Source organism: Eublepharis macularius, chromosome 4, assembly GCF_028583425.1.
Source record: "Eublepharis macularius isolate TG4126 chromosome 4, MPM_Emac_v1.0, whole genome shotgun sequence".
Taxonomy (NCBI): domain Eukaryota; kingdom Metazoa; phylum Chordata; class Lepidosauria; order Squamata; family Eublepharidae; genus Eublepharis; species Eublepharis macularius.
The window spans coordinates 166,729,782-166,743,064 of NC_072793.1; the positions used below are offsets into that span (position 1 = coordinate 166,729,782).

General features: G+C 46.0%; 1 protein-coding gene across 1 annotated transcript; it reads right to left on the reverse strand.

Moving 5' to 3' along the window:
* Positions 1-2,687: 2,687 nt before the first annotated feature.
* On the reverse strand, positions 2,688-9,941 carry LOC129327767 (zinc finger protein ZFP2-like). Its single transcript, XM_054976525.1, has 3 exons — positions 9,477-9,941; positions 7,284-7,356; positions 2,688-6,004 (listed from the first exon to the last, which is right to left on the reverse strand). Exons 1-3 carry the CDS (start codon positions 9,939-9,941, stop codon positions 4,653-4,655), a joined length of 1,890 nt encoding a protein of 629 aa, XP_054832500.1. The 3' UTR covers positions 2,688-4,652.
* Positions 9,942-13,283: the final 3,342 nt, after the last annotated feature.

Below are 13,283 nucleotides of genomic sequence, written 5' to 3' on the forward strand. Positions count from 1 at the left end.
ATCTTTCATTTCTGGGCCTCTCTAGCCAGGAAGCCTCGCTTCATTTAACCCCTTGGCAATTTGTTTTCTTCTGAATGCTCCATAGAGATGCCTTCATCTCTGCACAATTGTTTATGCTTTGGGCTTTAGTGATCGGCTGTAGAAAGGCAGGTATAGAGGAAAGAGCAAGGCTGAATTTAGCTGGAAATCGAGCCAGTGCCCAGCTGGCTTATTGAAAATGCCGTAATAAACTAGACCTGCTCAGAAGTGAGTGTGTGTGTGTGGGGGGGGGGGGGACATTTTAAAAGACAGACTAACATGCTTTTCACAGTGTCTGAGTAATAATTTGTGGCCTTCCCTCCCCACACCAGGGGCAACTTTGCTAGGGTTGCCAACTTCCAGATGGGGCCTGGATTTCTCCTGGAATTACAACTGATCTCCAGACAAAAAGGAAAGTTCCTCTGGAAGCAAAGGGAGCTTCTGAGGGTTGAAGTTGAATCTATGGCATCAAATCCCTGCTTAGCATTCTCTCCCCAGACTCTGCCCCCAAATCTCCAATCCAGTCTTGGCAATCTTACCCATAACCATGAATTGTAAAACTGCTGAATTCTTCCATAGCACTGACTCTGTTACTGAAGGACCAAATATAGGAGACACATAGCTTAGCCACTATATTCATTTTAGTAAACATTTTTATCCCACCCATCCTCCCAGGAACTCAGGGTGTTGTGCACCATTCTCCCCTCATTTTATCATCACGACGACGCTGTGAGGTAGGTTAGGCTAAATGAGGCTCCTTGGGCCTTGATGGGCAACCCTGGGAACAGATGAAGGTATAACTAATTGCTGAAAGGAATAGAAGTCTTCAGTCCATACTGTGAATTAGAAGTCTGAGGGAGCTTTGATAAGAAATAATAACAACAGGATGGTCAGCCCCCAAGTGGGGCCAGGAGATCTCCCAGAATTATGACTTTTCTCCAAACAGCAGAGGCCAGCTCCCCCAGAGAAAATGGCTGCTTTGGAGAGTAGAGTATGGCTTTATACCCCACTGAGGTCCCTCCCCAAACCCCACCCTGCCCAGGATCTATCCCCGAATCTCCAGAAATTCCCCACCCGGAGTCATATAATAGTAGCAAAAGTGGTTAGGGAGTAGTGTCATCTTGTAATAATAACATTTGATTTATATACCGCCCTTCAGGACAACTTAACACCCACTCAGAGGGGTTTACAAAGTATGCCATTATTATCCCCACAACAAAACACCCTGTGAGGTGGGTGGGGCTGAGAGAGCTCTGGAAGAGCTGTGACTGACCCCAGGTCACCCAGCTGGCTTCAAACAGAGGAGTGGGGAATCAAATCCAGTTCTCCAGGTTAGAGTCCTGCCGCTCTTAACCACTACACCAAACTGGCTCTCATTCGATCTTGGAAGCTAAGCAGGGTCAGCCCTGGTTAGTACTTGAGTGGAAGACCACCAAGGAAGTCCAGGGCCGCTACACAGATGCAGGCAATGGCAAACCTCTATTCGTATCTTGCCTTGAAAACCCCATGAGAGGAAGCCACAAGTCAGCTATGACTTGACAGCACTTTACACACATTAGCAGGAAGGAAGCATGGGTTGAAATAGCTGTTCAAATGTGCTGATTTGAGACCTATTGTTCCCTCTCTGTTGACCCTACCCTAAGGGGCAAGTACACTCAGCACAGACAGCACGTGAGACATTTTTGCTTCACATTTAGGGCTGAATCTCCACCTGAACAACTCAGGCCCTGGCAGCACAGGTGCTGTTGTAGGGGCACAAGGATCCCCCCGATTCAGCAAGGAGCCAGCTAATACCTTGTTTCGTCAGATCTTCCTCAGGAGTCGCCCAATAATCACACCTAAACTAAGAATAAAATTTTAAAAGTACAGACTCGTTTTTTTGTTATAGAATTATACATAACTATAGCCGTATAGTATAACATATACAGGAGGGCCATTGTTTGTAATATCTTTTTGTAAAAAATATTTTCTGTAAGGTTTCTGACAAATTACTTGAAGGAAAACATGCCCAAAGAGTTCCGCTTCTGAAAGGCAATCCTCCATCTTGCTCAGATAGGTCGTTTCTACTCTTAAGGCTGTCGTAGAGACAACAGAAAGATTGCTTACTCTCGTACTGTCTAGCCCACAAGATTATCTTCCCAAGGGCTTCTCTTAGTGCCCCTGCCTATAGAGGTGTGGGTGGGTAGACCACAGACAGGCCTCCTTCAGTAGAGGCACCTCAACTTTGGTATGCCTTTCCTCTTGAGGCTTACCTGATGCCCAAATATTTCTTTTTATCTGGGCTTTTAATGGTGAAGTTCCACTCTTTAAAGTTGTTTTTAAGGTCTGCGCTTCTAGTCTGAGCACTGTTTTGTTTTAGGTTGCTGAATGTTGTTTTAACTCAAATGGTGTTGTTTTTTTTTAATTTATAGTATTATTTTTATTTTGTGAACCACCTTGAGCAAGACTCTGGACAGGTGGCATACGTATTCTCTAAATAAAAATAACTTCTGGGTTCCTCTGTCCAAGAGTGTCCCCTCTGTTTTGTTTAGAACATAATACAGGATGGCAAGAAGAGCTGAACTGAATCCGTAATACTTTGCTTCCTTTGTGAGAACTATTCTGCTAGATGAACACGCCTCTAATACCAACCTCAAAAGACAAGTGATATTTCAACAACAACAACAAAATTCAGTATTATAATAATTTATTTCTCCATATGCCAACATCTCCCTTCTCAACCCACAACCCTGAAAGCATCCCCAGTGTCCAACTACGACCCCCCCTATAAAACTTATCTTGAAATACAGAATGTAGAGAACTAGTCTGTTAAATATTTATAGGCTTAAAAACAAAATTTGGAAAGTTTTCTTTTTCTTAAGCGTTCTATTAACAGGTCACCATTTTTGTAATGAAAGACGGCATCCACAGCGTCAAACAAATCCATCTCAGCAAGCACCATCAGATTCCGTGCTGACTAATATTCTCTCCAGATTTGCCTTCCCAGCAACATCTCAGAGTCTGGATTTTCCAGTGAGGAGTAAAGTAGGACCCAATTCCTTCTGAGGTCCCGTCGCTCTCACCTGCTTCCCTCCTTCTGCGTTACACCAAAATAGAAACCTTGCTTCATTAGAAATTCACTCGGGCAAACACACTCAACTGAAGCTACAAGGCAACATAGCCAGTAGCCCCTAATAGTCATTAAAACGATAAATGTGATTAAAATCATAATAAAAAATTACATTGCCTAATAAAATCACACACCCCAATCAAATAAAAGCAATGCAAGTCAAACAAAATGTCAATCAAAGGCCTGAAGAAAAACTTTTCACATTACCAATAAAACTAGAGGGAAGCACCAGGTAAGTACCGAGAGTTGCGTCAATGGGGTGCCCCATGAAGACATCTCCCTAGTGGAAACTAACTATGCCTCTTATTTATTTATTTACTTCATTTATACCCCACCTTTTGCCTCATTGGGGACCAAAGTAGCCTACATTGTTCTCTTCTCAAATTTATCCTCACAACCACCCTGTGAGGCATTTTAGGCCGAGTGGGTGCGACTGGCCCAAGGTCACCCAGTAGGCTTCTATGGCAGATGGAGGAATCTAACCTGGCTCTCCCAAATCCTAATCCAACACTCTAACCACTACACCACACTGGTTCTCTAATGGGCGGAACCAAAAGGAAGGTTACTTCCTACACTAAAAATGTCTAATCCTAGATCCTAATCCAACACACTAATAACTACACCACTCTCTTCATTGGGAAATCATGGAGGACCCCAGAGATTATAATATTATATTGTGGTGAGCAAACAGGCAATTATAAAACATCATCAGACAATAACTAATGATTTGAATTGTGCCTGGAAACAAACAGGTAACCAATGCAGGACTTTCAATACAGGTAAAATGTTTTCTTCATGCTGGCTGACCATCCACGTGCCGTTCCTGGCACTAACTAAAGCTTCTCCAGCCTTCAAAGGCAGCCCCCAAAACAGCAACATTATAGTAGTCCACTGTGCATGTTATCAGAGCGTAGAGAACTGCGGTCAGATCACGCTTGTCAAGGAAAGGCTGCAGTCAGTCTGCCAATGAGCGAACGGTGTTGTTTGTCAAGGAGCAGACCTGCGCCATCAGTTGTATTCATGGATCTATCAGTACCCCCAAAGCAGAGAACCTCCTCTTTTAGGACAGGTGCAACCCTGTCCACAACAAGCCAAATCTTTCACCCCCAGATTAGCAGTATTATCAAACAGCAACAGCTCACTCCTATTTAGATTGAGCTCCAGTTTGTTGACCCTCACATCAGGCCATGGCCCCCGCCAAGTATTGGTTAAAAATGTCCATGGGCAATTTGACTCAGCTGCAAAGAATTTTGGACAAGGCCTTCCAGCAGTTTCATGTAGCTCTTGAGTATCACAGGAACAAGATCGAACACGGTAGGTCCCCATAGCACAGAGACCAGGGATCTCGGCAAGTGGTCTCCGCTCTCCACTACTCTCTTCCAGCTGTCAAGGATATTACTATCAATGGAATCAAATGCACAGGCAGCAGGACTGAGGAAAGAAGAGAATGACAGATACAGCGATATCAACGTCTCCTACTACAAATGCATCATTAAACAGGAAACGCTAATATCTGGGAATCTACCTAACAATCTTCCTTAAATGGTACTGGTGCAACATTCCCATTGCTTAATTTTTCAGAGTTCTGGCCCGGATCTCCTCTGATATGAATTCTCATGTGCGTATTGCGGTTCGACTTCTGACTGAAGCTTTTCCCACACACTGAACATTTAAACGGTTTCTCTCCAGTGTGTATCCTCTTATGTTCAACAAGTATCGACCTATTACTAAACCTTTTCCCGCAATCTGAGCACTTGTGTGGTTTCATTCCTGTGTGGGTTTCTGTGTGCCTAATGAAGTCATACGACCTAGTGTAGCTTTTGCCACAATCTGAGCAGGCATACGGCCTGTCTCCTGCATGGATTTTTGCATGCATCTTGAGGCTGCTTTCCCAACGGAAGCTTTTCCCACATTCTAAGCACTTGAACGGTTTCTCTCCCGTATGGATTCTTCTGTGGACAAAAAGCTGGGAGCTCTGACAGAAGCTCTTCCCACATTCTGAGCACCGGTAGGGTTTCTCACCCGTATGTGTCCTCTCGTGTAAGAGAAGATCGAATTTTCTACTGAAGCTATGCCCGCAACGCAAACAGGAATGTGGTTTCTCTCCAGTGTGAGTTCGGTTATGGATGGTCAGGTGAGATTTCTGACTAAAAGTTTTCCCACATTCAGAGCATTCATATGGTTTCTCTCCAGTATGACTTCTCTGGTGGGCAGAAAGCGTAGATCGACTTGCAAAGCTTTTGTCACACTCCAAGCAGGGAAACATTTTCTCTGGGTTGTGGGTCCGCCAATGTTTTACAAAACGTGTTTTCTGATCAAAGCTTCTCCCGCACTCTGAGCAAGTGTACAGCTTCTCTCCTGTGTGGTTTCGTTCATGGATTGAAAGAACAGTATTGTAGCTGAAGGTTTTCCCACAATCTAAGCGTTTGTATGGCTTTTCTTTTGAGTGAGATTTTCCATGTCGAAGAAGAAGCGCTTTATATCCAAAGCATTTCCCACAAACTAGACACTGATGTGGCTTCTCGCCTGTATGCGTGGTCCTGTGGTTTGCCAGGGTTGAACTCCGACTAAAAGTTCTCCCACATTCCGAGCACACAAACTGCTTCTTTCTTCTCTGGGATGGCCAGCTCTCCAGAGAGTCAGTGCCACTCGCTCCTCTTCCACAGAAGGCTGTTTCAGAACTTTGGCCACCCAAAAGAGAATCTTTTCTCACCGGATCAAGGTCCCCACAATTTTCTAGTCCATGCTGACTTCCATGGGCTTCCTGTATCTCTGGTGAACCTTTAATTTTACTTGCTAATGCCCCATTGAGTTCGCTCTGCTCTGATTCTCCCAACGGAAGATTCATCTTCTCACCGTCAGTCAGCTGTACGTCATCTGCTGGGATAACAAGAACATTTTAAATGCACTGAGTTGCAAATGCCTCCATTTTTATTTCTTGTATTGCAAATGAAAATCAGTGTTGAGACGGTCAAACTCATACAAGTTCAAACTCATTAGACAACAATAACTCTTCAGAAATAAACCGGGCAAAATGCTGGGAATTTCAAGGGCTTTCTCCAATCTTAAGAACAGGTGCACAGGGCCTCCATTCAGACTGGGCTGAAGAAGGGCTTTCCCTTGAGCAATTTCCTGACCTGAAATGGCGTAAAATACTACATGTTTGCACCAGTGTGACAAACAGCAACTTTGCAGGGCCATTTCTACTCACCACATCCCACACTACAGCCTCAATCCAAACTGGGACCCCCTCCAAAACAACACTCAAAGCAACTAGATACACCCCCCTCTTTCAGCCATGCACCCCAAATCTGCAGTACAGGGCATGAGAATGATAATACTACAGGTTTATTGTAAAGATCCAAAACAACGTATGTGAGGCATTTGGTATATTCCATATTCCGCTAACTTTGGATGCCTTAGTCAAATTCATGGAGGATTTCTTTATTGATAACAAACAGGGAACTTTTTTTGCCTACTAAGTGAATTGGCATTCATAGTAAAAATGGAATCCATCAACATTAAATACTGCATACTACAAACCAGAGTCGTCTCTTTTTGGGAATCTGAGACAGGATCAGGGGCCACACTCTGGGAAGTGTAACAACATCTGCAAACTTAATGCCCATATCGCGAAGCAAAAACCTCCATGTTCAAAGGCGGTCTGTCTTCAATGGCTCCATGGCAGATGTGCTTTGCACACAGAAGGTCCCAGGGGCAACACACAGCATCTCCAATTACAAGGATCAGGTAGCAGGCGCTGCGAAGACCTCGAGGGTGGAGAGCTGCTGCCGGTCAGAGCAGACAATGCAGCAAGAGTCTGACTCGCTGCAGGGCAGCTTCATGATCTGAAGCCCCCCCCCCCTCTATGGGAAGCTCAGTGCTGGTCTAGACAGCCCCTTGGCCTGATCCTGCAGGACTCCTTTTAAGTACGTATCTTGCGGCGTTCCCTTGCCCTTTTCCTGATCTACATGGAACTGGATGGGAAGGATTCGACCTTAGTGGAAATGAAGTACGCAGACCCTCCGACCTGTGCCTGGGACTGTGGCTTCTCCATTGGTCGCTCTTCCCCACCACCCACCCTCTTTTTAGCCCCTGCGGTTCTTTTCTCTCTCCAGCCCCGCCTAGAGGAACCGCCGTCCTGGCTTACACTTACCCGCTCCTAACAGCCTTTGCATTGCAGCGCCTTGAGAACGTGCGCGGCTTGTCCAATTCCCTGCAAAGAGAGGCTGGCAAAAGCGAGCGGACGAGGGGAGGGCTGGGAAGGAAGCTCCCGCTTCGGGGCCTCTCTAGAAAACAGAGCTCGGTGCGCTTAACCCCTTCCAGCCCCGCCTGAGAAAGCAGCGGGGAGAAGGAAACGAGACGAGGCAAAATTCAGCAAGAGAGGCGCAGGGAGAAGCTGCCCCAGGTGGAGTTCTGCCTGCCAGGACGCAGAGCTTACAAAGAAAGACGCACACCCTTCCAAACTCGTCTCAGATACTCATGCAGTTACTCTGGTCGCAGCAAGCTGAAGTTGGTTCCCAGTTCCTTATTCCAACGCAAATTCTGAAGATACTTTAAGAGTTTCGCCCCCCCCCCCCGCCAAATATGCATCGGACCACCACACATCATATCATTCGGGGGACTTGGCCCTCTAGGTGGACCTGTGCTTGCCTGCTCCAAAGACCAGTTCTTTGTGCTGACTGGTCCAAATCGGGGGGGGGGGGGGGCTCATTCAGATACTGGGGAAGCTGTACCCCCAACCTAAAAGCAGATTGCTACTCTTAGGGCAATACCGCCCTCCTCAGGAGCAGAATTGAACTCCATCTCAAATAGCAAGGTAGCTAGGATTCTGTCATCATTCATCTGTTCTCTTTACTAACAAGTAAGTAAAGCTTTATTCTTTAATCAGTTTTGGGGCTATTTGCTGTGCTACCACTCTGTCAACATTCCATTACCTATGGCGCTCCATATGTAGCTGTTCACCTAATTTGTGTGTGTGTGTGTGTGTCTCCATTACAACACACTGTGATGGACTGTGTGTGTGTCCATCACAACACTTGATCCCTTTATGGATCACTTTGATCTTACTACGATAGATTCTGACACCTGTGCATTAGATCCCTGCCTGGCCTGGATACGTAAAACATGTAAAGATCACATCAACCAATTCCTAATGTTCAACATAAATCAGTCACTGCTCTGTATGGCATTGGACCCTGCTGAGGTCTTAGGCTGGTTGCTGAGAGATGATTCGCATCCTTCCCTCGACTGATCCGGCACCTACAGTGCTGGTACTGTGCATGCCGGGGGTTCCTTTGTCTTCTGGAAATGTTCCCAGACATTGGAGGACAAGGGAGGCCCAGCCTGCCCTGCAGCTGTGGGCACCCCAAGAGATGCCTCCTGTGAGGCATTCAGGCCAGACAAACTATGTTTAGGCTGGGCAGAAGAAGATGGCTGAGGGTGAGGGGGTAGAGTTGTGGGAGTCACCTCTTCCACAGCCTCTTCCTCTTCCTCCACCATCTTCTCCTCCTGCCTTGCCCTGAAAGGCCTGCTGCTGGCCACAGAGGAAACTAGGGAAGGCTTTGACATCCTCCAGGTCCCTGGGGTGAGCATGAGGGACGGAAAACTCATGTCCCCCAAGCCCACCCCAAAAGATTCTTCATGCTGCCGCTCCTCCCACTGCTGGGTCTCAGTAGCTGGAGGAGGGGAGGCTTGGCAGCAGGCCGCAGCCTAGTGCCAGTTCTTGCCTCAAGCACCTGTGGTGGGAGTGGTGCTCCTGCAGCTACCTCAGGAGAGACCTGCCTTACAAACCCCCTTACTGTCACCAGAAGCCAGACTAGTGAATGGCCAGGGTGAACGAAAAAAACCGTGATAACCTAACTGGAAAATATTTATATAAAGTCAACCAGTTAACATAATTAAGCAACACTTGTATGAGAACAACTTATAGCAAGTAGTACATGTATATAGGCTTAATTACATATAAAGGCGAAGCATCTTACAGGAAAACAATATCACTTTAGCAAAGACAGTCAAAGCGTCAAGTGCAAGGTAAAGTGCCAGTGCCTATTATTAACAATGAATGTTATTTGATAGATAGCCAAAAGTTACAGGACTACATACATTCAAAAAGACCTATTAATAACGGTGCAAAAAATTGCAAGAGAAAAATTCAACGTACATATTCAAATGAAGATAATATTTGGTGGTAACAATAATTCTTGGTAATAACTGCAACGGGAAGCCAGCAAATTGACCCATTTCAAATCATTTTTTTTCATCCAGGCAGTTATTATTAAGCTTGAGCCTAGAAAATTCATCAAATATCCTATAACATAATTCTCTTAGTGTCTTTCTGATGACGCACATTTATCCTGGTGCGCCTGCGCGTGTGCACCAGGACAAAAAGGGCGCTGTGGAACACCAACTCCGGAGGGCGCTGCTGGTGGCGGAGGGCTGGACGAATCTCCCTGGACCGCTGCCGCAGGGCTTCGTAGTCCAGTTGGAGGAGGAGGAGGAGGGCAGCAGCGCAGGAAGGGCAGTGTGCCTGCAAGCCCTGGTGGAGCCGTGGCGGGGGCAAAGCGGCCGCTGCCATCTGACACCTGCCGGAGCCAAGCCGTGCCACTTTCGGCAGAGCTGGGGCGGTAGTGCAAGGGCGAAGTGCCTGCTGCCCCATCAGCCCCACCAGAGCCGGGCTGCACTGCTCTCCATGGAGCCGGGGCGACGGAAGCGACGTGGCCCAACTCCGGCGAGTCTCATAGGGCAGTGGGCACTTTGTCCTCCTTCCCCGTTGCCCCAGCTCCACCCAGCAGGAAGAGGAGGAAAGCGGCATGCCTGCAAACGCCAGTGGAGCCGGGGTACTTCTGGAGTAGCACAATTGTTCTTGGACTGGAATGACAGCCCCTAGAAATAGAACTTGTGCTCAGGGACTGGAATGACAGGTCGAAGAGTGGAATGACTGCTCCTGGGAATAGAGTCAGGGCTCTGGGACTGGAATGACACCCCCTGTCATTCCATACCCACTGCCATTCCAGTCCCAGACCACTGATTCTTCTCCCAGGGAATGTCATTCCACTCTGGGGCCTGTGTTGATAGATCAAGATGGGTTAGCCACGTTTGTCTGCAGTAGTAGAAAAAACAAGAGTCCAATAACACCTTTTGTTCTCCCCCCCCATTGGTATTCTTCGATCTCAATGCTGCTCCCCCTTCACTCCAGCAGAGCAACGCCCCGCACTGCGCCCCTCTCTTTATCACCTTCCTTCTCTCATTCCCTAGTTTACATATATCACCCCCGCCTTCCCCCTCTCCCCCAATAGTTTATTCCAATATTTATACACCACATGCTTAGCTGTCAGCTGCTGCTCACTTCAAAACCAAGGGTGGGGGAGAAGGATGAGCATGGAGGGTAGTTCCTGAAAGGGATCACTGACAAAGGTGATCAATAGTTTGAGGGTTGGAGAGAAAGAGAAGGCTTCAGCTCAGTCCCCCTTCCAAACATCTCTCTCCTCCAATCAGGTCCTGTAAGAGAAGCCCTCCTTCTACTGCCAAGAGTCTCTGGGTTCAGAGAGAGGTGGGAAGAAAAAGAGAGAGAAACTTTTTTACACACACAAAAGGAGGTGTGCTCAAAACTTCAATACAAGTTGCTGTTTCTGCTCACAAAATAGATTTTTGGCTCACAATAAGAAAAACAAAGACTGTTGTTATCCTCACACTTATTTAAAAAATTAAAATTTAAAATTTAAATTAAGAAATAAAATTTAAATTAAAAATGTATAAAGTTTCCAATGTTGTGCTTTTCATTTTTCCTACATTTCTTCTTTTTAAAATTGGTTAGTGGGGGGTAGGAGTAGGTATCTTGCCTCAGGTGCCAGAAACCCTGGCACCGACCCTGGGGGCAGGCCTCCTCCACGCTGGTGGGGGGAGAGCCACAGCCCTCCCCTCTACCACTCTAGTCTTATTCCTTTTCTTTCCCCTAAGGCCCCTCTCTGGTCTTCTGCCATTCATTTTTCTCCTCCCTGGAACCTACATTTACTAAATTTATTAAAATTTACTAGTTTATTTACTACATTTATTAAACAGTCAAATTACCAAAATACCTAGCCAAAAGTGAGAGTTTCTTTTAAAACCTACCTATCTACTCTAAAAGCTTGTTTTTTGTGGTTCTAATCCTGGAGATGGACACATAAATCTCTTCTTAGAAGGCCCTATTTAGATATTTGGTGACACTACACTAGCAAGCAGTTTAATTCCTCTTCAGGACTCAAGCTACCCCTGGCCTGATGCCCAATCTACCCCCAATCTACAGGTAAGCCTACGACAAAAAACCTACTTCTAATGTGCCTGGCCTGGCTCCAAGGGGCCAGAGGTGGGCAGGGAAAACCTAGTTAAATGTCATTAATAGGTGGCCTATTTATCTACAGAATTTGAGTAGAACCTGAGCTCTTCTTAATTCTTACAGAAGACTATTAAAGGGGGGGGGGATTCTCTTCGGTCCCTAAAAGCTACCAATTACGTTTTGCTTTACCAGATATGCATCTAGCCTATCTTAAAAACACTTTTTGAAAGTTCACAGTTCGCAACCCTCTCAGGATACCCAAAAAGCACATCCAAACACCACTAAATAATTTAAGCTAAACTGAACCAAGCACCCTAGCAAACTCTCCCCCCGAACCCTGAACCAACAACAATTGAACACCAAACCAAACTTATAGCAACAGAAAACAGAATCCAGCAAAAAACGCCAAAAAATGTATAACAACAAAACACCCACAACAGGGGAAAACACAGGAAACCCCGTCCCCATGAGAACAAGTGAATCTGATAAGAAAGAACTATAAAGCTTCAAACAAAGCACAGGAACAAGATAAACGAGAAGAACCTTCCACAGAAGAACAGCAAAATAAACACTAACTATAATAAGTAAAAGACAAACTACTGCACCCCCCCCCCCACAGAAGCCCAACCAAATCGCCTACAAACACACAGCAACAAAACAGTTTTTAGAATACAAAGTAAAAAAACCTTTTCCCTCCTCCTCCAAGCTTATCCATCCACGACACCAGGCCAACCACCTCCCCCCAAAGAGAGAAAAAAACCCAGTGAGTCTACGACTCTCAAACCAGGCAGCAGCAGAAATCTTCCAGGAGTAGCAGCAGCTGAAGTTCTCCAGGTGCAAGTCTCAGCAGGCAGTAGCAGGAAGGATCCACTGGGCAGCAGGATCCAGACGCAGTCCACATTGATTCCAAAGCAGGCCAGGCCCAGGCCAAATTCCAGAAAGAAAGTCCACAGCCAGCAGCAGGCAGGGTCTCAGATCTCTCCAGGCAGCCAGAGCACACAAAAGGAGGCTGCTCTGAAGCAAGCCTGCCTATTTAACTCCTTGCAGAGCAGTTTAAAAAAGACACTCTCCTTCTAGAGAATCCCATTGGCCAGAGAAGGAGAGCTCCTGCAAGGATTAGCCACTCACCCCCTTCCTCTTTCCCCCTTCCTTCTCCCCCTTCCCATCTGGTAAAAAAGATAGGAAACAGTGTTTCTTTGCTGTTAGCAAAGTTTACCGAATTAATCCGAATTGAGCCAGTAAATTTGAGTTCAGGAATACCTAATCTGATTTGGTATTCCCTTTTGATTTCACTAATACTTAATTTTACCAAATCAGGTAAAATTTAGTATTTTAAAAGGAATACCAAACCCGTATTGCACATCCCTACCCATGGGTATCTTCCACAGAGTGATGGGATTTTGTGGTCTCCTTTTTGGCAGTGCAGCTGCAGATTAAGTGTAGGAGCAATCAGGCTTCCAGATGGCAGGTTTCCCTACTCCATTGCTGCAAAAGCTGCCATTCATCCATCCCTGGGCCAAAAAAAGCTTTTTTTTACATATCCCAGATGAGATTCAAAGAATTAAAGGCCAGTTAGGCCATCATCTCTTCTGGCTAAATGAATAGAAACAAGTGATATTCAGGATAGAATTATTAAGCACATAGAGGAACAAAGCCTTCCGAGGGAAATCAGCATTGATTCTATGAAGGGAGGCTTAGCCAAAAATTGGTTGAACAAAAGAAGAAAGGGACACTTCCCACAATAGAGGCAAGTGAACTGTGGGGTCCACCCAAGAATCTGTATTGGGACCGGTGCTATTTAATTTGTCCATAAATTATCTGTGTTTGGGGCTGAGCAGT